At 39.3% G+C, this 25,038-nt stretch overlaps 1 protein-coding gene across 3 annotated transcripts in view; it reads left to right on the plus strand.

Annotated features, from left to right (window-relative positions):
- Nucleotides 1–549: 549 nt before the first annotated feature.
- KCNH1 (potassium channel, voltage gated eag related subfamily H, member 1) overlaps nt 550–25,038 on the plus strand; it is a 174,714-nt gene continuing 150,225 nt past the window's right edge. For 2 of the 3 annotated variants that reach the window (XM_014951310.1, XM_014951311.1), the window contains exons 1-4: nt 556–665; nt 912–1,018; nt 11,473–11,601; nt 19,988–20,106. In XM_014951310.1, the coding sequence (XP_014806796.1) occupies nt 643–665; nt 912–1,018; nt 11,473–11,601; nt 19,988–20,106 (378 nt within the window). In that variant the 5' untranslated portion in view covers nt 556–642. Of the gene's footprint in view, nt 666–911; nt 1,019–11,472; nt 11,602–19,987; nt 20,107–25,038 lie in introns of all 3 variants that reach the window. The other variant, XM_014951312.1, reaches the window with a different exon arrangement.

The raw sequence follows: 25,038 nt of genomic DNA on the forward strand, positions 1-25,038 counted from the left end.
TTCTTTCTACTGGTGTAAGTACTAACCCTGGCTAATCTAGTGTCTAGTTTGGAGCACTGTGCTGTACACATCACACACGAAGTATTTGAGCTTGTGTGGCTGGCAGTGAAGGCTCCATTGAGAGGAGCCACTCTGTCTACATTCAGAAAGGAGAAATATTGCTCATGTGCTCTTTTGGCTGTGTGTTAAGATGTTTCACATTCAAACTGAGTGTTGTGGTGCATCGGTGCATGTGGCACAGAAGGAAACAGTTTGGTGAATCTGCCCTCGGTCAAGGGATGAATTTTACCTGCTTAACCATCGTGTGTTTTCCTTGCATAAAACCATCCTCTTAAGTTTGCATAATTAAGATTTTTTTTTTTTAAAATAAGGATGCATTTAAAATTTAAACTGGAAATAATCCTCTTGACTGCAATGGGAATAGTATCTGGGAAAAACTGTGCACTGTCTGAATCAGTCAGGATTGGGTCCTGAAATGAGTATTTTCTCTAATGCAACCATAGCCTTGTCTAATGTCTAACTGATGTGTTTTTTCTAACAGATACTAATTTTGTCTTGGGTAATGCCCAGATAGTGGATTGGCCCATTGTCTACAGCAACGATGGATTTTGCAAGCTATCAGGATATCACAGAGCAGAAGTTATGCAAAAAAGCAGCACCTGCAGGTATTTGGGAAGAGATTTATTTTCGGTTAAATAGCTTGTAGTATTGTGCTTGTTGCTTGAGCAGAAAAGTAATCTGTTTATTCCAGTTTTGTCTTTTATCTCCTCGGGCTGCATCTGTCAAATGTGCTTTCCAGGTGAAACAAAATCAAAGAAGGGCTATTTCTAAATAGGTCCTTTTCACACTGTAAACAAATGGCCTTGTGTCTTTGTCTAGAGTCTGACTTGAATTTCTTGTTTTATATGTAGTTTTATGTATGGAGAGCTGACAGACAAAGATACAATTGACAAGGTCCGGCAAACATTTGAGAACTATGAGATGAACTCCTTTGAAATCTTGATGTACAAGAAGAATAGTAAGTAGTTTATTGCTTTCTTTGTTAACATAGGTGTGTAAAGTTGTTTTAAATTATAATGTAAGATGCAAGTCTGTCAGCCCTAAGGACTATGCTTTTTCTAGGGCTAAATAAGCTCCGTACAAGGAAGAAATGAGAACATTAGGGATGAAAGTCAACTCAGGGAGGCAGATGAAGCTCTCTAATTTGTTCTGACGTTTAGAGCAATTTGTGTGTGATGCTTTAAGACAACACTCGAGATTCCATCAGCGATGATAATACACAAGCTAGGTTTTGTGCAAATGGTTTCTGTTACAGAGAGCATACTTTTTCAATTTTTAAAAATTTGACATAGCAAAGTCAGTATTTACATGCTGTTTATGAATAAAAGAACCCATCTTTTGTTTTAGAAGCTGAACTACTTCTTATGTTTTTAGATGAAACTGTGTTTTGTTTTTGACAAAAATTCCTTAATTGGGGTATGATTTTCTCCTAGGAATTTCAGTCTGTCTGTAACTGCATATGTCAGGAAATGAACTACTTGCCCAAAACATGTTGCCACATCTAGTGTTGACTGTGTCATGGCACAGTTACTGTCATCTACTTAATGCCACTTGAAGTGTAAATGCACTGAGGTCTTTAGCCTGGCCAAATGTTAAGCTGAAAGTCTGCATTCTGTAACTAATTTTACTATTAATAATTTTGCCTTCTAATCATGAAACTGGTAGTTTCTGTGTACAGGGGAGGGTACCTCCCAGAAGCATGCCACTGGCAGCTCCTTCTCATTACAGCTGTGATGATCAATTTGAACATCAGTGGGCATGGAGGACTTTAACCACAAAATATAACATAAAATGCTATGGTGTGATTTTTGACAGTTAATGTAATTGCTGCTTTGTTTCTTGTTAGAAAGACCAGTATTCTGGGGAAAGGTTATGTGAAGGTGTGTGTGAACTGTTGGTATTTCTCTTGAAATGGCCAGCTAGTGCTGGTGGAGGTTGGTGAGAGAACCACAGACACAGCACAAAAGCTAAAAGATAATGCTTATGTATGCTAGTGCTGATCTGTGGATGTGTGGAGCCGCTTGTTTTCTATCAGAATTAATCTGTTCTTCTAAGAAGCAGTAGTGCCAAAGTACATGGAATTGGTTTTTGTCATTTTTTTAGAGAGGGGAAAAAAACAACAACCCTTGAGAGATTTTTGCTTCATTTCTCTTCTAGTCTTTTTCTTCTCTTTTTAGCCTGAACAAAGCATCATGACTTCTCACACCGTGCCGTTAACCAGGGCTCTTCTGGAACACAACTTTGCTGGTCCAACTCGTTTGAAAAGCTACGTGTGCTGCGTGGCCTTGCTTTGTGCTTCTTTCCTTCTAGTGTTATCTACCTCCAATGTTTACCTATTTCTCAAAGCTGATTTCTGTTCCTAGCTCAGTTAATGGCTGTAGGGACATATGCAGCTCACATCTATGCATCCAAAGCCAAGTAAATAAGCTGCAGTCATGGGATCTAAGAGGGTCTGGAATTCTCTCTTAGTGAACAGTGATTTGGCACCAAGAGGCTCTGCAGCTACTCTTCTGTCATTGCTGCAGCATATGGCCTGTAGTAGAGCCTGGGGCCTCTCTGTCTTTTATGCAGATTAAAAGAAAGGTGACTGTGGAGTGAGGAATGTTTCCTGCCCTGCTGTGCACTTCCCTGAGGAGAGGCAGCCTAGAACAAAGTCCAGCTGTGCAGAGGCTGTGTCCTGAGACACACCAAACAGCAGAGCTGCGATGGTTCTGCCGTCTGCGCAGAGGGTCACAGGCATGGGAAAAAGGAAAGCAGAGCGCTTGCTTTTAAGTTTAACAAAACACAGTGCTCTTATGTTTTGTTAGATTCATAGCTTTAGAGGTACATTAACTACTGTTGCAGAGACTGACTAATAACACTGGAGAGTTGTAACTGAAAAATATCAAAAAGGGGACATCCTGGAGCTTTTTCTCAGAATCAGCCACATCACAGAAGAACATTGGCTTGTTTGCAAGTCACTTAGCACCCAGACTGCTAAGTGGTCTTGCCTTTGTGGTCTTACCTTTGCCTGCAACTATGGCAGCTGCCTGCTTGGGCAATGGATGTGATTGCTTTCCACCTACTTTCAGCTTGAAGGGTTTGGAAAGGACCCTGAATTTTGTTAGCTGTCTTTTTTCCTCCTCTTTTTTTCATTTTATTTGTGTCTCTATTCTTCTCTTATTCTATTTTTCTTCTTCAAATTATCCAGCAAATTAGACAGGAAATAGAATTTTGTTGTTCTTTACCTGCCCACTCCCTCCCTGTAAACTAAGTCATGATATATAGCAAGTTTTTCTTCCATTTTTGTGTTGTTGAATAATTGGTACATTTTACAGGGGGGCAGTGGGGGCGGAAGGAAAACAAAGCAGGAGTTTCAGGTTAACTATGATGTTGCCAGCGCGGGTCTATCTTTATCTTGTATCTTTATAAACAGCAGTCAGCTCTCTCTGAGTAACAATTATGTCCTGATCTTACACTAGACATGTCAACAATAGATGGAGACATTTAATAATGCTACTAGAATTGATAGGCTTTTTTTTTTTTTTGGACACTGCACTCTCCATGGTGGTGACCCAGTGCTAGTCTGTACTAGGTTGTCTGATAAAAATACCCCATCCAGATACTGATAGGTACAGCAGCTTTATTGCAATTCACAATATCAACTCTAGAAACAGCACAGGCTGTAATATTCAGAAGAATGATACAATTTTCTGCCTTCGTTATGTTTGTATTTATGGATACTGCCCCTACCCTGGCCTCCCCTCTCTCTGCCCAGCCCCACTCCCATCCAAAAGTGACTATCCTTCCTCTTTTCAGACTTGAAGTTAAGATGCAATAGAGATTTGATGGTTGCTTGGGTTAGGCCCTTGATTCCTTAGCAAATGTGTGACAAACATTGTTATTCTCTGGAATAATTGCTTCCTAGAAATGCAGAGCTCCTTCATCCTTCAGGATAAATGGAAGCAATTGGAGTGAGCAGGTGCACAGCCACCAGATTTTTGTCATTGAGGCTCTGATGTCACCCTGTTGCATTCAGTAGAGATTCATGGTCATACCTGGAAGGAGACAAAGTGAAAGCTTTCTCTAATCTGGACTGCAAAATGACAACAGACAGGTTGACAGTAATTTCATGTGAGAGCTTCAGTTCCATTGTTTGATTAGATGTGAGTGTTCAGTGATGCTGGATGTATTGTTTATTTTTATACGGGAACATCAAAACATTGCTAAGTCTCACTGAAATTGGTTGAGTTATGTTAATTTACACCAAGGAAGGATATGGCCTAATGTATTATAAAATATTTTGTATCTAGTCCTATTCATATCTTAGCTTATCTGAACTGATGCAGCTTAAACCTCTAGCTTCTTATGAGTCTTTGACAGCCATTTGTTAGGCTTTTATACTTTATAGCCAGCCTCATAAATTAAAATGGCTGAGTAAATTAACCTTGGACTTTCATTGTCCATTTTTCCATCTACAACACAGGTCTGGGTTACAAGCAGTGCAAAAGCAGGCTTCTAGATGCGCTTGCTTCCATTACTGCTGAAGTAAATTTTTTGTAAGAATATAAGTTTATTGGTTTCTGTCTGCCTCTGAAGAGGTGGTGAACATTTGAAATCGAACCCCCCTTTCTATGCAATGCTTGATCTACTTGAGTGGAAGAATATCAGATGTGGGCTGGACTCTTCAAAACTGAGATGGATGAAGAGTTACAAAGAGTCCTCAAGTGTTCCCTGTCTGAGCAAAGACATTCCCATTGCTCCTTGTGCTGCGGAGAGTGCTGACACCTTTTTTTCTTAATTTATTTTTATTTTTTCAGAGGTTTTCTATGAGTGAGGCCAGTAGAATGGCAGCAGCCAAAGAGTTGGCTCTGGGTAACTATTTTGCACACTGCAAAGTGCCTTGGGTAAGCAGTAGCTCTTCTCTGAGTACCTATATTGTGGTAAGAGTCCCAAAGGTTGGACTTCACTTTCAATTTATGCTGGGGTTCACTTCCCCAGTTTTCTGGGTGCTTGAATGGTTAACAAATTTAATACTATGAATATTTGTGTGGGTTTTTTCTTTTTGTTTGTTGGACTTTTTTTTTAACATATGCACCATCCTCCCACTATATATTAGAAGGCTTTAGATGTCAAAGAATGATAAATAAGCCCAAGACAGTGATTTGGTAGATTCTATTTGCGCTTACCCCTGGGACCAATGCTTTCTACAGAGGTTAAAAAACAGACAAACAACCTCATCCTAATTTATAGAGAGCAGAATTCATTTCAGGCTGGTAGACCTCTTATTGCCCACCACTAAGGAGAGTTTCTTATGACTGTTATTGGTTAAAACAATTTAAAAACATTTATATATGTGTGTCCTGTGCCTCTAGTGTCTCCAGATGGAAACCTTTGCTAAACCAAATCATTGCATAGAACCAGAAGCAGGGAAGAGTGAGGATGTTGGAGTGAAGTGGCATGTATCCTCCCGAGCCTCCCATTGAAATCTAGCTCTGTATTTGTCAGGCAGTATGCACACCTGCATCTCCTCTTCTGTGAAATCCATCTGCATGAGTTCAGTTACCTTCAGCAAGGTCAAATCTAAGTATTTTGGATTCATAAAACTGATAATTACCACTGATCTTGTCATCTTCAAATGTGTTGGCAAGCAAGACCTGCTGTAGTTCCCTCAAACACATACAGAACAGTAAGACTTTCCAGTTGTAATCCTAAAGTATTTTATCTGGGGTAAATGGAAAGAAGATATCAAGACTTCCCCATGTCTTTCCCTTCCTTATACTCACTTTCTGTTCTTCAGAGAACTCAGAATCAGCAAAATCCTATCAACACCACTGCAGTACAAGTGTATGTGTGCTGAACCTTTTTCTTACTGTGTTGTTTCAGTATCACAGGATAACCCCTGTGCATAGCGATTCCACCTTTGGGGACTGAAATTGATTTGCCTTATCTTAACATGTAAAGATCTGACCTTTAGAAGCATTAGCTGCCAGAGCATAGCAGCACCAGATGTGGAAAACACGAAGGTAACAGCTTTTAAAGTGCTGGAAATGTATTTTAAGGTCTATTAGTATTGACACAGAGTGGTGAGCTACATACTGAGTTGGTTTTTTCTCATTCAGTGCACACTCATTGCTAGAAGGTAGAGTCTATAGGAAGACTTTTGCTCTTTGTCTTGCATGGTCAAACGTCAGAGGCTACTCTGTGCTCCCAGTTATAATCTGTGTGGATATAGTGGCTTGCCTAACTCTTTCTGATCGCTCCTTATCAGCTGGTTTGCTAATTTGATATTGGACAAACCATGTGGTCTGTATGGGATAAACAATGTCCTGCTGAGTACCTGGGTATAAGTGAAACTCCAAAAGAGGTGATTGTAATGGTCAGCCGTGCTGTTTATATAACTGAAGTCCTGCTGTCTGCATCACTGCATGTAGGAGTTGGTAGAGACAGCACAAGCTTTTATCCTTTTCATTTCCATGCTGTTTGACTGTTTACCTTCAGGGCAATACCTGTCTGATGACAGTCAAGTCTTCAAGTAATGCCGAGGTTGTGCTGTTTTGAGGAAATTTGTCCCATTCAGTAAGGGCACCGAAGACATCAGCTGAACTGTCAAAACTTGTTGTTTTCATTATGTTTATAAACTAATTTTGCTTTACTTTGTGGAAAGTAAAATTGGTTATTGCAGTTTCATTTATACAATGTGCTTTCTGTAATTTTGAAAAACAGCTGGTAGATTGACCTCTGATTAAATGGTTCAAGGCATGGGGAAAGAGCATATTCAGACAATGATTTTTGTATTCATTGTAGCCTATTTTTGTTTGACAGGAAGGAAAACTGAAGGAGAGGTCACCAGTATGCTTAGGGGGAGAAGCCAGAGAGTTTCTGAAGGACCTCAACCAAAGTTAAACAGCATGTTAAATGCTGGTGTTCCAGCTCAGCAAGGGGCTGAACGTGATATCACTGTTGAAATACACAGGGCTGGAAAAGGGGAGAGGGATGAGACAGTAGTATTTGTGTTACAGATGGGGAATTATAAGGTGTAGAGACATTTACTGTGTTAGTCTGAAGAAGACCTGGGACCTGAATCACAGCTGTTAAAATTGTCTTGCCTTTAATGCACCACTGTGAGTACTGTGCTCAGGCCAGTGAAAAATATTAAGAGATGCACCTTTTAATTCTGGAATTAGCTACATAATACTGGTTCCATGAGATGGTCTGGTCCTATGGCTACTGTCAGAAGTTCCATGTAGATTTTAATTTCTTCCCAGTTGTTCATACTGCTTCTCCACCAGCTTTGATGTGACATTCACTTTTCTAGCAGGATTGGTCCTATGCTGTTAGGCAAACTCTGGATTCTTTCACTGTTGATTGCAAATCTAACAGAAGCCAGCGTGGCTCACGAGTGTTTATTTCTTTGTTTGTACATTGGCATTATCATTGAATTTTGCCAGTAAGAGAGTTTGCCAGGACTGAGCACAAAATGTAAAAGGAGTTTGCCAGGACTGAGCACAAAATGTAAATGAAAGTAGATGTATTGTTGGAAACACTGGTAAACAGTTTCTGCACGGCTGTACGTCAATGCAGACTTGGGGGCATATGATGAAGTTACTCTTGTTTTGCTATGAGAGCTCTGAAACATGCTGCATGTTCACTCCCTGAATAACCCATAGGCTGAATCTAAAAATCACATTTTTCATTAAAATAGCCTTGTTTGTGCCTCTTGCCAGTCGTGATTGTCTGGCTGAGCAGGGACATGGGCTTTGACACCACGTGCATGAGGGCTGCCTGCAGGAGGTTGAAATTCTAGTTTCCGACCTGATTTATAAGTGGTTTATACTTTAAGCTTTCCTGTTTAATAGTTAAATAAACTGTTTAATGTTTAAAAAGTAAAATTCTTCTGATAATTAAACCAGTATGCAGGAAAAAAGCTGAGCACAGCCACATCTTGGCCGAGACTTTCAGTGTGTTCCCACAGTTCAGATCCCAGTTCTGCTACGAATCAGCTCCTGGTGGCAGAGCACTGTCGAAAGCCCGTGCAACCCAGTGCTGTGAGCACTCACCTCATGATTGTATTTTTATATCCACTTGTCTGCTGTTCACGCAAGAGACTCACAAGATGGTGGGGACCATGCTGCAGGGAAAAATACTGAATAGTGTTGGGGAGACAGATACACAGCCTGGCAGAATTTTCCATCTGCTTATCCCTGCTATTGCTGTGTTACTGTGTAAATCCTAAACTGGAAGATGATTTACACAGACCACATGTGCCATCTTGACTCTATATTCTGCCCTGGAATACACCGTGTTCATGGTGCTCTGACACTCTGGAAATTTTAAGGGTACCAAATAGTGACAGTCATCAAAACAACCTACTTTTAGCTATCAAGGAAATCTGGCACTTTCATACTGCCTGTGGGTCACATCACTAAGATCTACACTTGGTTCTAGGTAAAACAGTGGGTTTTTTTTTCCTTTTTACTATAAATAATGCAGCACAGGAGTGGGAGTCAAGGGAGTCAGAAAGTAAGAACCCTGCTGATAGAAGCTCCTTACCCTGCAGCAGCCTTCTACAGGTTATCAGGAAAAGTCTTTCCTCTTGCTGCATTCAGAATGTCTTAGAAAAATCTTGCAACAACATATCGTAGGGTAATCATAAAGAGAAGATGACAGCATGTATGTGGCAACTAGCCAGAATAAGAGGGTGAATTGCATACTTTCTGTTTGTTTCTGTGATGTGTACAGCATCTTCAAAAGCAGGGTAATAAGTTTTTATAGCTGTGAGAGGCAGAGATGAAGTTGAGTGTGTAATTCAGCCTCAATGCTATCAAGGTGAATATTATGAGCAGCCCATAGCAGAATGGCTGCAGCTTGAAGTAGCAAAACAATACAAAGTGTTTTTGGGGAGGGGAAAAAATCCCTAATCAAAAAAGCAAGTGCGTGTGGATGGAGATCAAAAAGCAAGGCTATAGATGGAGATCCTGGCTGATTAAAAAGCTGCAATGTTAGTGAAGGGTGTTGAAGTGGGCAAAATAAAAAAAACATTAATCACCAAGGAGTCTGTGTAAAAGCAAGGTACGGATTTGATCAGCCTCAGAATAGTTCACATGTGAAGATGGGAAAAACAAGTAGGCAAGCAGAAATGGAGATAGGCAATTTTAGGAGCTCCTGAGAAAGGGTGAAGGGTGTTACTGTCTTGAAAATTGCTGTTGGCTGCTTTGTGGCAGTGTCTTCTAAGCTCATTAGCAAATTAATGATGATTTTACTGGCACAGTTACTTTGCTGAATATTTTCTTGCATTTAGCGTTTTTGTTTACTCCTACTTTATTGGAAGGGGTTGTTCAGGAATGCTAGTTCTTTAAAAAAAACCCAACCAAACATATAGACCCCTAAATACTTTCTGCCATGCAGCCATGATCCAAAAATGACCATCAGTGATTCCATCTGGATTTCTCTGCTTTTTGAGCAGAGGCCTCCCTGCATCATATACCCTGCTGTTTATAGAGGTGGCTGTACATATGGCATGGAATCTTGGCCAGGGTTTGAAACTGCCTGTACTATGCAGGCACAGTGGGAGCCTTAGGAATTGAACTTGGTTTATGGAAGTTTTCCATGGGTCTTGGAGATGCCCTGGCTTTCTGTGGCCAGAAAAGGTTGCTAAGCACAGAGGCTGGGAAACAGCCAGGTGAGGTACTGGTAGCAAACAACCTCTGTTTTATTAACATAGTTGATTAAAAAAAAAGGTCTTTGCTTGCTTTGCTGAACAGTACCTTGTGAAATACCTGAGGTTTCCCTGTGACCCTTTTACAGTCAGGAAGCACAGGGAGCCCTAGTTATAATTAACTATTGCATGAAATATACCATGTAGTACTCATGTTAAAATAGTGAGCAATTCAGGTGAAAAAGGATCTGATCTCTAGCCTAGAGGAAGATCCTGTGATCGAGAAAGAGTGATCTTAGAAGATTGTTTCTTTTCTTTCTAGAATAGGCTTTCCTGCATGAGTGACAATAATTATGTGTGGTGGTGTTTATTCTGGCTTTCCTAGATGGTTAAAATCCTGCTGATTTTTACATCCTATATTGGCCCCTGGTAGGTAGACCCTTCTCTCCAAGCATTGCTTACAAGAAGCAAACCTGAATCTGCTCTTTGCCTCTTATATCTTATGCCTGGAAATGCAACTGTGAGGTTTCTTTTGTCATCGTTGAGGGTGTAGGGACAGTCTGAAAACTCATGTGCAAGCTCCCTGCAGGCTTGAGCCTGGTGACGCTGGAGTCTCCGTCTCCTGTTTGCCATGTACCTCACAGCTGGAGGAGTCATCTTTTTATAACCAAAGTGAAGACTGCGACTGAAATATGGTGCCTTCAAGGAGGACGTGTTATAACATGCAGAAGCCAACTGCTTTGTTCTGAGCCCTCCAATTGGCTTATACTCAAATGTCACTAACATCGGTGTCTTGACTCCTGTGAAACGAGAGTGGTAGATGCTGTCTTGTTACATGGAAGTTAATTGCTATCACTATGGTCTTTTCAGCAGCCTCAGCAGAACTGCCAAAAATATAGAAAGGCAGGGCTGACTGACAGTTTTGTTCCTCAAGGTGATCTGTGTGGATAGATGTCAGGGAAAATTGACAGCTACATCAGAAGGGTCATTATCTGGGATCATCTTCTTCTGTGATGTGCAGGCTCTGATCTCTCAAGCAGTTTTCATTAGTAGTTTATCTACTGCAGGAATTAGAAAAGTACAGTTCTATGCAGTACAACTTACTGCTATCCACAGCCGATGGCCTGGTCCTGATGGCTTGTTCTTTCCTGAATTCTTGCTTCTTGCTTCACATTAGAGTGATTGTCAGCAGGCTCAGGACAAGGCAAGGTGAAAGGCAGCTTGTAAAGGATTTCCCTGGCATGGGAAGATTTGCAGGCTCGACCAGAGCTCCCAGAGCTTGCCTCTTGAAGCTGGGCAGAGGCTGATGTAGTTGCTGGGGGGGATGGTGCTGCCTGTTTGCAAAGAAGGGTAAGGTCAACCAAAGTAGTCATGCTCTTGATTTGAGACTCTGTTATTATGGTCATGGTCTAGACACAGTTGGTTGTTCACAAGTCCTGCACAGAACCAGCAAGACTGTTGTGCGCGCTCTTTGTACGTGCATGGAGCTCTTCTTTCAGAAGATCACAAAAAACTTTGTATGTTCAAGTACTGACTTTGTAGATGAAGCACAGAAATAGCGATCCCCAAAGATTAAAAAGCTAATCAGAGGCAGAGCAGATAACTTAACTAACACTCTTGTCAGCTGCTTTGTCATTTTTCCTAATGGGTGTTTGTGAAAAAAACAACATTAAAGTAACATTTACAGATGGCTGATTTTGAAGTGTAAACATCTAAACTTGCACATTAACTGTTCTGCCTACCATTGACCAACTTTTTGATATGTTTGTTTCCAGGAACACCTGTCTGGTTCTTTGTGAAAATTGCTCCAATTCGAAATGAGCAGGATAAAGTGGTTTTATTTCTTTGCACTTTCAATGACATAACGGCTTTCAAGCAGCCCATTGAGGACGATTCATGTAAAGGTTTGTCTTTTTCACAATTATCTATTTATGCTGCTTCTGTTTGTTTGCTCTGAAAGAGCTGAAGTCCTTTAAATACCAAAACTGAAGAATTAGATGTTAAAATAGCCTGTAGCTATACCACTGGGGACTGCATTTGTGCGAGGAATGGTTGCTGGTTTCTTAGGCGAATTGGCTCTGGCCTGCACCGGAAAGGATCATTACTAATGAAACCCCCAAGTGCTTCAGGAAGCAGAGTTTACTTAGCAAATAGGTTCTGCTCTTCCTTTAAAATTCATTATTAATCCACACTCCATCGTAGTCTTCAAGTAGTCACAGTGTTGCTAAACAACCTCTTTGATGTCAGAGGAAACTGAAGGGTCTTGGGCCCTGCACAAATTGTGCATGACACTGTGTGCAAAACCTGAGACATTAACCCTGTCTGAGTCTAGGAAAGTTCTCAGTAATTTCATTCTGCCTGACTTACTCTTATTTATTATTATTATGGGATTCTTAATATAAAGTTCTGGACTAGTTTCCTGTAATGTATGTGAAGAGATTCCCATTATCTTAAGATGGATGGGGTTTAAGCTGTCCTGGTGAGTGCAGTAGCATTGCTGTGTATTGCTGTTAACCCTTTGCTGAGTTACACCCTGGAAACCTGGAAGCAAACTCAGTTGTGACAGTGCAAGCTTGCACTCAAGCTCAGATTCTGTCAGAAACAGACGTTTTGTACCCATATGGAGAATTACAGAGACTTGCGTCTTCTGGGGTAAAAAAAGACGTAAGCTCTCCTGTTGTTTGCATTTTTGTAGTATTTAATAATATTTGTAGTATTAAATTAAACAGGAAACTTACCGTGAAGGTGAACTGATTTACATTTTTTCTCAAAATGTTATTCTTTAAAAATGTACTTTCTCAAAGTGGAAACACCTGTTACCATAAAAAAGGAAGTACAACCTTGAGAAACTTACCCTCTTCCAGCCTATGTGGATTATTATTTTCTCTTTTTAATGCTATTTGTTTGGTTCTTCATTGCTTTAATAAAACTAAAAAATGTATCTTGTCGGAAAGGTTGGGTCTACAGCATCTTTTTCCCTGCCTAGTGGACTTCACTGTAACCTGATGAGGACTGACAGCAGAGATAAATCAGCATGATGCAGTAAAGCTGGCTTTCGTTTATTTGCTGGGAGTGAAGGCCCTTGCTGCATTTAGTCAGTTGATAAGTAGGACTTTCAGTCAGGGGGTTTGCTGTGCCTTTTCTCTTTTTCTCTTTGCTTTCAGACCAGAGGTTTAATGTGATAGTGGTGTGCACTCTTGTGAAAAGAGTTTGTCCTTCACTTTTGACACAAGGAAACACTGTAACTTTTTTGTTTTCAAGAGAAGTATGTTAAAGGAAAAGAACCTTTTTTTTTTTTTTTTTCCCCCAATCTCCTTTGGATCTTGGATTTATGCTGTTCTTACAGTGATGATGGTAATTCTTAGCAATTCTGTATCTAAAGCAATATAAGCACTGAAGCTACACATAAATGCACCATGTTGCAGAGGAGTTAAAATGATAATCACAATTTCTTCATCTAGCCCACGGAAACTGGCTAAGTGACTACCAAAAGTTGCAGACAGAGCAGAAGAATGGGGCATATTATTTAAAGGCCACTGACTCCTTCTCTGAATGCTACTGCTTTATAGTCATAGAAGAGTTCATGCACTGAGTCTTCCAAATATTGTTGCTGAATATCCTAAAATTAATGAAGTTGCACGAGTTTCATGCTGGTAAAGCAACTCTGTTGCTGTGCACACAAAACAAACGTGATATAAAGGAAACTGCATGTTCTGTCTATCTCCTACACCTGCCTTTGTTCCATAAGTTACTTGCTGTAGGCTAGCTTTGGAATTTTGATGCATGCATCTCAGCAAGTGATATTGTATCTGTCACTTGATGGTTAGATGAGCAATTTCTTGGAAAAGAGGAGCTGATTTGTCAAACAATTAAAGAATTTTACATGCATGACCATGTCTTTAATATTAGATCTCATTGTGCAATTGTATACTGTGAAAGGGGGCAAAGGCAGGTATGGTGTGTCAGACAATTGTCTGCAGTGGGCTCTAGGATTCATGGAGGGGAAAAACATTTATAGAAGATCTAAAAAAGGTAAAATTGTATCAGCTGCTTCTTAGAATTATTGCTTTTACAGACCTGAGCTTTGCAGACGCATATTCTTTGCACCATGTAGAACTTTATATAGGAATCTTGTAGCATGCTTTTGAAGGATAGCAATTTTCATACGAATATTTCTCGTATTCTAAAACCAAATGAACTCCTAATCTGAAAATCTAAAACTATGAATTTAGAGATTTATTGTTTAATTGAAACATCTGTAAACTGATTGTTAGATCAATTGTTTTTCCTTCTTTCATCTTCAATCAGCCTTTATCAACTAGTTTTTTTTTTACAGTGTTTAGATGTGAAATCATTTTTCTGTGCATATGACCACTTAATATGCAATATAATATGCAACAGGCTGCCTGCAAATGCAGATATTTTATTAACATGTGCATAGTTGCAGACTGGTATAGCATAAAGTATTTGAGTTTTTCAAAAATCAATGCCTGTATGTTTATGTAAAGACAAATTTTACATAGTACAAGAACATGGTCAATTTAAAGAGCAAATACTCTGTCAGACTAAACCTGCTTAGCTATGATATATCTTAGTTTTCTATCACCTGCTGGCATGATTGTTCAGCTGCAAAGGATGTAGTGACTCCTTGAGTGAAAACTGTTGAGCTCTAATGGCAGTTGTTTGACTTGTACACAAAGGTGAATAGGCATTTTTTTCCTGAAGGTGACTCAGAGAAATAGAAGATGGCAGTACCATTTTTCAGTCCTAGTGATTTTTTTTTTTTAATTATCATTTCAGACATGGGAATAGATGAAACGAAAAAATACTTCTAAAATAATATAAAAGATAGACTTTTACCTATAGCCTCTTTGTTATTTGATTCAGATAATTTGCTAGGTGTTTATTTTATGACTGACATAGAAGTTAAGTAAATTTGCTTTTAAATGCAGCAGCTTTAAAAATAGTGCATTCTAAATAAAACAACTTAAAAATAGTGTGTCAGTGATGATACGATATAATATTTTTAAACAGCCTCTTTCCACTCTTCCCCATATGCTTGCCCCTTTAAATAATCAGGAAAAAATAGGTTTACTAGAATAGGAGTAGGCAAAATCAAGCCATAGCATAGCTAAATTTGGCTTATGAAGTGATAGGTCACCTTCTTAGCTGAATTTTAAAGTATATGCTATATTTAGAATTCATGCATTTTGACTGTATATGTCTATTTTTGGTTGAGATCTAACACAAAGCATGAGATGTTAGAGAATAGTGTGGAATGCATAACTTTATGAAAACAATAATTTGTGCAAACAAATAGAATCTGTGCATGTTCTCTGAGTAGCTACTAAGAAGTTTGCCCAATCAGGTTTTGCATGTATGAATACGATGTGAACATATTCAGATGCAGCTATGCTGCTTTATAAAAGTTTGGAAATTATACTTTGGATCCTATTTTTTGCTTTTGATACTTTGTTTTTATACAGAAAGGTAATCAAATTTCTCAGGTCAACACAGAATCATATGGCAGAATGATTGTTAGCCTCCTACCTATTGTAACCTCCTGTGCTTTGTAGCAACCATCAGTTATCATCTCCACTGTAAAAGAAGCTTTATTTCATTTTGCAGCTAAGCTGTCCTTTACATCACAAGCAGGACTACACAAAAAATAATATTTTGATTGCCTCCATCTTCATTCAGGGAAAACTCCAAGTGTTTCCTTTTTTCCTTTTTGTTTTTGTGGGGTTTTTTGTTGCTGTCTAATTTTTTGTTCTGTTTTTAAAGATGTATTTATATGAGCAGAGCCAGTGTTTGAAATATTTTGATTAAGTTATACTCTACTTTCATCTAGATGAAATGTTTTCTTAAAAAAGGGAAGTGGTGAGTATATTAAAAAACTTTGGTATGCTTTTCCAGTCCAGATGGAAAAATAAGACAGTTTTAGTCATGAAGTTTCAAAGGGAAGGAGCATTAAGACTGCAGAGAGGCATATGGATGTAAGCAGGAGTCTGATATGCAAGAAAACAAAGGTGGTTTGAGTGTAGGTGAGAAATGCTAGAATCCCGATTTATACACATTTACACAGTTCTGTCTGAACTATAAACCCATGACCAAATGATCTTATTCTCTAGCACCTTGTTCTAACTCTAGGGATTGTGTAAATCATGGATCAGCAGCTTAATAACAAGGATTCTGTAACTGCCACACTTCCTAATGTTTGAATTTACAATTCATTATTATCAAATTGAGAAGAGTGGTAGGAAACAAATAGCTACCTACAAATAAATAATGAATGTTGTTGTGGATTGAGTGTAAGCAGATCATGCTTACCTCAAAGTACAGAAAATTGATTTATTCAGCTTAAGAGTATCGTTAAATGAAGCTTCATCATCTTGATGAGTTAAACATCACATCACAAAGATATATTTCAATGCCATGTTTCCACATGAAACAAAGCTGAGGGGACAATTTTTGTCCCTGTTGTAGGCATCTTGTCATCTTGGGTGTTTCCAGAAGCAGTTTCTATTCAGCTTTTTGCAATGAAGTGTTGGGAAACTGAAAGAGCCTCATGGAATGCAGGACAGATGAAATCAGTGCTGGTAATCTTGAAGGCTTTTCATCCTTCTGAAGCTGGAGATGTTTTAGTGCCATCTCATTGCTTTTGCGCAATGTTTTCTGCAGAACTGGAAAACGAGACTAAACAATGACAGAGGCACAGGCAAACACAACCATGGGGCTGGCATCCAGCTTTATGTTTTGTTCCTGAGTTCCAACCTGTCTTCTCTGCAGTGTGAACTTCTGTCTGTTTGAGGAATGTATATGCCTATGTGAAAATCAACTAGGGTTATTAAATGTCAATTTAATTTATATTTTCTCTATTTCAAGAGGAAAAAAAATGGATGTAGGGACATACCATTTGCTTGTGTTGAAAGAGAACTTCTAATCCACATCATCTGCCCCCCCATCCTAGTAGGACTAGCATCAATATATTTTGAAACCTAGTTTCTTGTCTTGTAAAGCTCCATCTTCTTCCTATAATCAGCTCCATGACCCTTAGAATTTAATGTTTATGTTCTCTCCTGTGGCTTAAGTCCATTATTTTACCTGTCTTCACTGGATAAATATCTGACTTGCTCTAGGCTATGTCTGTCCTTAGGCTTCTGGAAGAAAAATTACAATAAATTCAACAGGTACTGCTGTCTTTTCAACATGTATTGGATAAGTTATCATTCAATAGGATTAGTACTGGCATTCTCTCTCATTTTCATTTTCTTTTTCCTATGCCACAATCTGCAGGTCCACTGTAATTATACTTCGAAGTTCCCACATTTTTATCTTCCTTTCACACAGACACACACAAAAGGCAATACAAGATGGAGAATGTTCTGTCTTAAAGATGAGATTCATACACCTGGGACATTTGCACAGTGATTCAATGCCTGGTTTAAGGCATGTGTAACTCCAAGATGAGCTCCCATGTGTTTTATCCAATGTATGGAGAAAGTTAGAGTATATACTCCCAGCCTGCCATTTTCAGATCAGAACTGATTCAAAAAGCCAAGCTAAAAACCTCTGCCTCTTGAGATAGTCTTCTGCCTATACCGTTAGATTGTTTTTAAATCAGAGTTTGGAGTATGTTGTAAGAGATCTCATGGTCATGGGAGAAGTTCATTTATGTACCATTTATGCATCCAGAAATGAGATTAGCAAGCTGTAGGGCAGGGGAGGTGCTTACAGGGGATAGTGAGGACAGAGGAATGGTTTAAGCTGTACCTTTCAAAAGGACATGGCTGCTGGGGGGAGGGGGAGGTACCTGAAGGTACTCAGCATTCATAGCCACAAACCATGCCACAGAGATGTCTGGCAGTCCTTTTGTGCAAGAAAGCTCAGGCAACGTGCTTCCTTTTCCTCTTCTTTCTGCTTGTCTGAATAGCACAGTTCTTAGAAAACTCGGTGGCAGGAAGAAAATAAACACTCAAAGTTTGTCCTCAGGTTTTGAAGCTTATTTTGGACCTTCCAGGAAAATGCCCTACCTGTTTTGAATCAGTGAAAGGGGCTGCCTATATGAGTTGGCATGAAAAGCATTACGTGTCTGGTGAGGGAGGCAGATTCCGAGTTCTGTCACGTGAAGCTCCATCGCTGTCTTCTTTTGTCGCCGGGGCTTTTGTCGCCCTTCGCAAACGGGCCCTGTCGGTCTCCGCTTCAGCACCATGGCCAGCGCCGCGGGCTCTGCGCCGCCGCAGCCACCCCCGGGGCCGGGGAACGGGGCGAGCGCTTCTTCCCGGCTCCTCTTGGAACTGACGCCCCCCCGGGCCTCCTCTGTCGGGATTTACATGGCTGGAACATACACCCATGTTCGCAGCCTTCTCCCGAGGTCCTGTAAAACAGGGAGACAATCTACTAGTGCTCACATAAGTTTGCGAAAGCAAAGTTTTAAGTTGCTGTAGTTGTGCTGGCCTTACAAAGGCTAGTCTGATTTCTATCAGCTAAAGATTAGCTATTACGAGTGGTTTCCCCACCTGATCCATTCTTTTAACCTCTACTGGCTTTACTCTGAAGATAGTAAGGTCTTCAAGCCTTAGTCTATCAATTGTATTAGGATTTCTTCATGTACCGTAGAGAAAGAACACTCTTTATAAATGTATTTTTAAAAAAAAAAACAACACAAAACAACAAACGCAATCCACCAAACCCCACCACCTTCCGTGGAAATCTATTGTGAGTAATCAAGTGCTTTGGGCAGGTTTATAACAGATACAAACTGACTTCACTTGAGGTTCTGTCACGTTGATTTATTTCTCTGATAAATAGTCCTTTAGTATAGTAGCTAATCTTACATGGGCTTATCAGGAAAGATCTGGCTTCCTGGATGGAAATCGTTCAATCTGGTTGCTGCTGAATACTGCCTGAAAATGTTGACTAATTCTACTCAACTTACTGGTGACAGACTTGCTTTAAAATGTGCTTTGAGGCATAAGAAAATCTTCCATTTTATTCTTGATATTGGAGAGATGTGATGGATTTGGTTGTCCCTTTTAATAAATGGGTTGGGTTTTTTTTTGCATATTCTTACAAGAGAAAATGCTAAACTCTCTTTTCAGGTCTGCCCTGAAAAATCTTGTTCAGTACTGGATCCATGGAATTTATTTATTTTTTGTGCTCACCTCTGAAATTACCAAATATGTTTCTGCAAAATCCATAAAAGTTAGATGTCAAGCAAGGATATATTCAAAGTACTGGGCAGTATTTTAACCACTCATGTTCCTGTACTTGTCATCAATCACTTTTAGGTTAAACTCCAAACTGGTCTTAAAAAATAGTCGTGTTAATAGCAACATTTCTTTTGGTCATGAAGCATAATGTGAAAGGAACTTTTCCCAGAACCATGTTTTCATTAAGAACTGAATCTGCAAAGCACTGAGCATCCTCAGCTGGAGTAGGAGGTGAAGCTGCTCAACGATTCCCAGGTGGTGCTAGCATTTTTCAAGATTGAGACTAAATGGCCTGATACTTTCCTTTCAGAGTACCAAAAATATCCAGATGTATGCTCTGCCTGACTTTATGTTATGGCAAAGTACTGCTCATAAATGTTATAGTTATAACTAGCTCTTATGACTTTCGTTTCAGGCCTTCTATTTTGAGGAGTATTTGAAATGACTGTAAAAAATACTCTGAACCAAAGTTCAGCATATGACTCCACTGCCAGAAGCTGCTAAATGTTTTATTAGAGTTCAAGAAAATTTATTTGTATATTTTCCCCTTTTGTTTAGAGAGGATAAAGTTAATGATTTTGTTTTGCTTTGTCTGCTCTTCTTTTTATTATCTTATATATGTTTCTCTGTATATGCCAGAGCTATGCTTAATACATCTGAGGCCAGATTCACTTCTGCTACAGGCCGTAATTTTTGTCGCGTGTCATTCTAGTTTTACATCTTGATTAGTCTGAATGTCTTCTGCTGTGTTGTGAGATCCAAATCTGACCATTGGATTTAACAGAAAGTTATTGTAAAGTGGACATTTATCCGTACAAAAGATGCAGTTCATGTAACAGCACTCTTATAGAGCCGTTGCATACAAAGTCACTGCAGTCATGGGTTTTATTAATTTACTGCCCTAACATCTAATTTGTGACTTGCTATTAGCTGGTACTTGGTTACATTATACTCCCTCATGGTTAGTACTAAAGCAGATTGCTCTGGTTTAACTTTTTTTTTTTTTAGTTATGAGAGGCTTTGTGGTACACTTGCAGCTTTTTTTGGTAATGTGTATGATCTTGCATGTTTTCTCAAGGTTGGGGAAAATTTGCTCGCTTGACCCGTGCCCTCACAAGCAGCCGAGGTGTGCTGCAGCAGCTTGCTCCGAGCGTGCAGAAAGGAGAGAACGTTCACAAGCATTCACGACTTGCTGAGGTAACATTTTCTTTCCCTTAGAAAACCTAAAGAAATGCTTTTAACCTTTGTGGGTACATTGTCCCTGCATGAGACAAGAACTGTCTGTCCCCCTTGGCCTGGGAATGTGAAGCTTGGTGGCAGGCATGGGAACTCAGAGTATGGCGCGTGCTGTGAAACGTGTCCCATGACAATGGAATAGAAATAAGTGTCAAAAAACTTCATGTAATCTAATTACAGTGTTGTGTTCCATATCTCAGCAAAGTCTTACAATAGCGTTATTATTTAAATAATAATTTCTTGCTTAGTTTCTATTCTGCTGAGGATCTCAGTGTTAGTAGAATCTTGGACTATTCACTTATGTAAAATTGAGATGAGAAAAACTCAGGGTAGTACAGAAGGAAATTCTGGAGAATCCTTGATACAGTTGTTCGCTGCATTCATTTATGTCTAGTTCTTTTTCAGTGGGATCCCAGTCCTGCTTTACAAACTGGTTAAAACATATGGTTGAGTTAGTGGTTTTACAGACAGAACAGCTGTGAGACGCCACAAGCAATGCTGCAGACAGATTAGAAAAATGAAACATTGTGATTTAAGTAGGCCCTCAAAGTTTTGAGGAAATCTCCAGGTGGAGAGGGCTCCTTGAAGCACTTAGGGTTTTAGGGCTTTCGCCATTAGGGGGAGAGACTGTCCCAGGTTTCCCGTAGCTGCTTCCTGGGCCAGCGGCAGGGTCTCCCTGGTCTAAAAACAGTTTAGGGGAAGTCTTGGTATGGTGTTAATGACAGCATGGCCAATATAAGATGGCACTCTTGTATCACCTATTGAGGTGAATGCCATGGTGGCAACTATTACTCTTGTCATTAATTCTTCATCTTCCTGTGTAGCTGGAAGTGTCTGCCATTGATGGGCTCCATGAGGTCTCTGTATAGTCAGTACTCTTGTTAATTTTGCCCTGTATATGTCTTAGTTTCTATGCAAAATAAAAAACTCCCACCCAGACCTGTACTATTACCACATGTCATGATGAAATTCTCACAGACAGGAGCTTACCTATTCAGTATTTAATACAGATGCCCTCAAGAACAGAAAGCTGATTGCTGTTGGAAGTGCAGCAATAACATAGCTCATACTAGCAGAGGGGAGGGGCAGACATTCACATGGGCACTATACTGTAGGAATACCACGTGATTATCACATATCCACCCTGAAGTCACTTTAATGTCCTGGAATTTGGACTAACCTCCCTCCTAATCCCACTCAAGGTTTAGCATCAAATAATCCTTCCTTCTCTTTAGATGCCTATCCTTGAGTGTTAGTTCACACTAAAATGTAGGCAGTAGAATGTAAGGCAGAGGGCCTTACATTACAGTTATTCTGTTTGGCTCAGTGAACCTCTGGACCTAAGTGACTATACATTACTGAAACTTCTTGCAGGCTGATACGCTCAACAAGTCTTTGCAAGTATTCTAGCTGGCTCAGCTGCTAGATTCATTACAAATAATAAAGGGCAAGTGTATAGTTTATGTGTCTGAAATGAGTTTCTTTAATTGCAGAGTGAATATTGCAGTAATTATTTTAAAAAGAACATTAGCCCCAACTGTGATGTTAGATACCTTGTTGTGTATCTGCTGTAATTCCACTTAAGTCAATAGAACCACGCTAGAGAAAAGCAGAGTGCAGATAATCATACAGACAAGCCTGCTTTTCTTCCTTTGAAGACACATGGGGTACCAGGCTTCTTATTCTGGAAAGATCTCTTGATAGTATTGAACATGAGATCTCTAACTGTTCCCTGTTGTATTTTCAGTATTTTTTTTTCTTTATCACTGCAGTAGCCTATTTGAAATCTTAAGTTCAAATTAAAATTAATCCTTTTTCTTTACCTAATCACTATGGCATTTCACATCAATCTTGTTTGCTTGAGAAGGCTCTTCATTTATTGGGGTATTATTTGTGTTGCTCTTAGTTCTTTATCGCTTATATTTTTTGAATATCTGAGGAGTCAGCTGTGTCCTAGAACATGAGTGAGGCAAGTACCTGAGTGAGTACAAACACAAAAGAGGAGCCTGCCACAAAAGCTTACAATTTCTTTAACTGTTTATGAAATACTAGTTTAAGAAAGGTGTTAGTGACAAACCTCTTTGTTTTATCCACAGGTTGTGGATAACACAAGCAATGTCTGTTAAGCCTCAGTCTCAAACTTTTGTCAGTATATGTAGATTTGTTTAGCCTGACTTCTCTATTACCAGTCATATGAAAACTGCTTAAACTAATTGTGCAATTAATGCAAGGGTGTTAGGTAACTCTGAGAGTACATTTTGCAATAAGAATATAAAGTAATTGATATATTTCTGTGGCTTTGTCACCAAAGAGCTGATTGTAGGAATCATTCCTCCTGATCACTGCGTAGTACATGTGTCCTCTGCACCTAAAGTGTTAGCTGATGTATTCTGTATTTACCAGGCAGTTCTGGGTAAACAAGATTGTGTCATGATCTAAAAAATGTGATAGTTATGAGAAATAAAAGCAGAGAAATTGCAATGGTGCTTAGCAGCACTGCTTAATAATGGAAGTTCTGGCATTTTTTTTTTTAAACCTTGTTTACCAGGGACTTATAACTGCCATTAAAATCTACTTCAGGTTGAGGCTTAGCACCTAGCCCTTGGCTTGGGAGCAATTTGTGTGGGTTCCTGTGAAAACAAAAGCAAGGGAGAGTGAGAGAAAGCAAATATTTGTGGTTGAAAACACAAAAGGGAGAGATTAAGCTGAAAATGAGTGATTGTGTGGGTTTTTTTTCCCCTAGTCATGAAGTCTTAAAAATAAATAAATCATTGTAACCACTTTTTGATGCACTTTTATGAGTCCTGACTAGTGATATATTCACCATTTTTTAACAAATCTAGGATGATTTTTTTTTATTTTGTTATGTTAAAAAAAATGAATGCAGCCTTGTGAAACCCATGATGAAATTTGTCATTTCTGCTCTTGAAATAATATTCTCCGTCCTTGGAGAGCTATTAAAACATCATGCATCATTACCACAAATAATAAACGCAGATAATACAACTGTAGTGGCTGATGAATCATAAGTAATTGGAATAATACTTTCATTAATAACTTTCTGAAACAAATATTTCTTTTACTATGGTATAACTGTATAATAAAGAAAAATCTTCCAAAACCAGGGCTGTTTCCTTTATTTAGAAAATGCTAGTAATGAAATATTTGTTCAGTGCACATGGGTTGAAGCTCAGCATATTGGTTTATATAGCTGTGTACATTTTCTTCATGGTTATTTTTATATTCATCTCTTGGGTTTTTCTCCTCTCCAGGAGAAGTACCTTTACAAGAATTTTGAATCTAGTGAGTTCATGTGGTGGGGGTAACCACACCTGACTGCTTCAGGTTTATAGCTCCTAATATCCAGGCGACTTGCATGTGTCTGCAAGGATGATAAAGAAATAGGCTGTGTGTGGCCCTTGGTGTGAAAAGTGGCAAAAAGAGCTCTTCCAGTGCAGCAACCTGACAAAATCTGGAGTTTTAGCACTAAGCCATGTGGACCTCTTTCCGTTATTTTTGTACAGCACTGAGCTCTATTGTTGTAATTAATGCTAAAAGAACATGCTTGTTCTCTGAGATAATTAAGCTTCATTATGGTGTTTTTTCTCTTCCTTCAATGAAAAGGAAAATGTGGTGCCTTTGAACACTCTTGATTGGTAGTCCAGGAGGCTGCAAAATCTTTGCTAGTCTGTAAAGCAAGTTGCCTTTATTGGAGAGGTAGCGTGAGCTTGGACCAGCTTTTTCCATTTCAAGGTGTGAAATGACAGTTCATCTCTCTAGCAATGCCAGCAAGATCTTGGAGTGGTTTTGCAAGGTGTGCATTAATGATGTAGTGAGAGGGAGCCAGGGCTAGGACTTGTTACCCCCACCCCACCCAAACAAAAGACTGGAGACATCCAAGGCTTGCTGCAGGTGGTTATCTCCACTTTGGGACTGGTTGGTATCCCTACATCATTCCCCGATGCCCATCTCCTGTCCTGTCCCTGCCCTTCTTTTTGATTCACACCCACACTGCTGGTGCATATCCTTCTACTGGAGACCAGCTAAAGCCGTGGCCCCTGGTCTTTTTAAATAGCCATTGCTAGAGCTTAACTGGAGACTCTAAGGTGGTAGTGGAAGTTCAAAAGACTTATAAATAAGGTTGCTAGCCATTCAGATAGTTTGAAGTACATTTACTTTCGAAATAAAAACAGAAGGAGACATCAATTCAGTTATTTTCCTGTGATGTAGCCCTTTAAATCTCAAACAAGTTAGGGGAGAGTGCTCTGTACTTGGTGATGACATTTTAAAATGCTGAAGCGGCAAAGTAGTTCATTTTCTTAACAAGTTGAAACTAGAAGTCTGTTTTTCTCTGCTTTCAGTTCAGTTTTACATCCCTGCAGTTCCACTGGCTTTAGTGTATTTTTTTTTTTTTTTGACTTACAGCAAAATAACAGGCACTGTAATTTAGCTCCTTGTTTATTGCCAAACAGAGATTGTTCTTACCTTTGTTCCTGTTATTCAGGTATATGGGAATACATTATTACATTTTCCATTAACTTTAGTTTTGATGATGCAAAATTTCCATGAGTTCTTGGAGTACAAAAAATACAGTGGTGACCAAAATGGAGTGCATTTTACAATTCTCAGTCTAGATGTTATGTATACATAAGAATCAGTCTCTGACAAGAACTAGCAAAATTTTTTTTTCAGTGATTCACAGTTGAAGCTGCTATGCTGATTAAGATGGTTACCAAAATGTTTAACTTTTTCATGTCATATCAGAGGCTACAAAAACAAGATTTAGGAGACACGTGGTTGCAAAAGCATCAATTATGTTTTCACCTTGCATTTAAGGGGTGATACAGTCTCCCCATGCTAGTAAAATCTCAGCATTACAACTGAAATCCAGTT

Source organism: Calidris pugnax, unplaced genomic scaffold (assembly GCF_001431845.1).
Source record: "Calidris pugnax isolate Ruff unplaced genomic scaffold, ASM143184v1 scaffold24, whole genome shotgun sequence".
Taxonomy (NCBI): domain Eukaryota; kingdom Metazoa; phylum Chordata; class Aves; order Charadriiformes; family Scolopacidae; genus Calidris; species Calidris pugnax.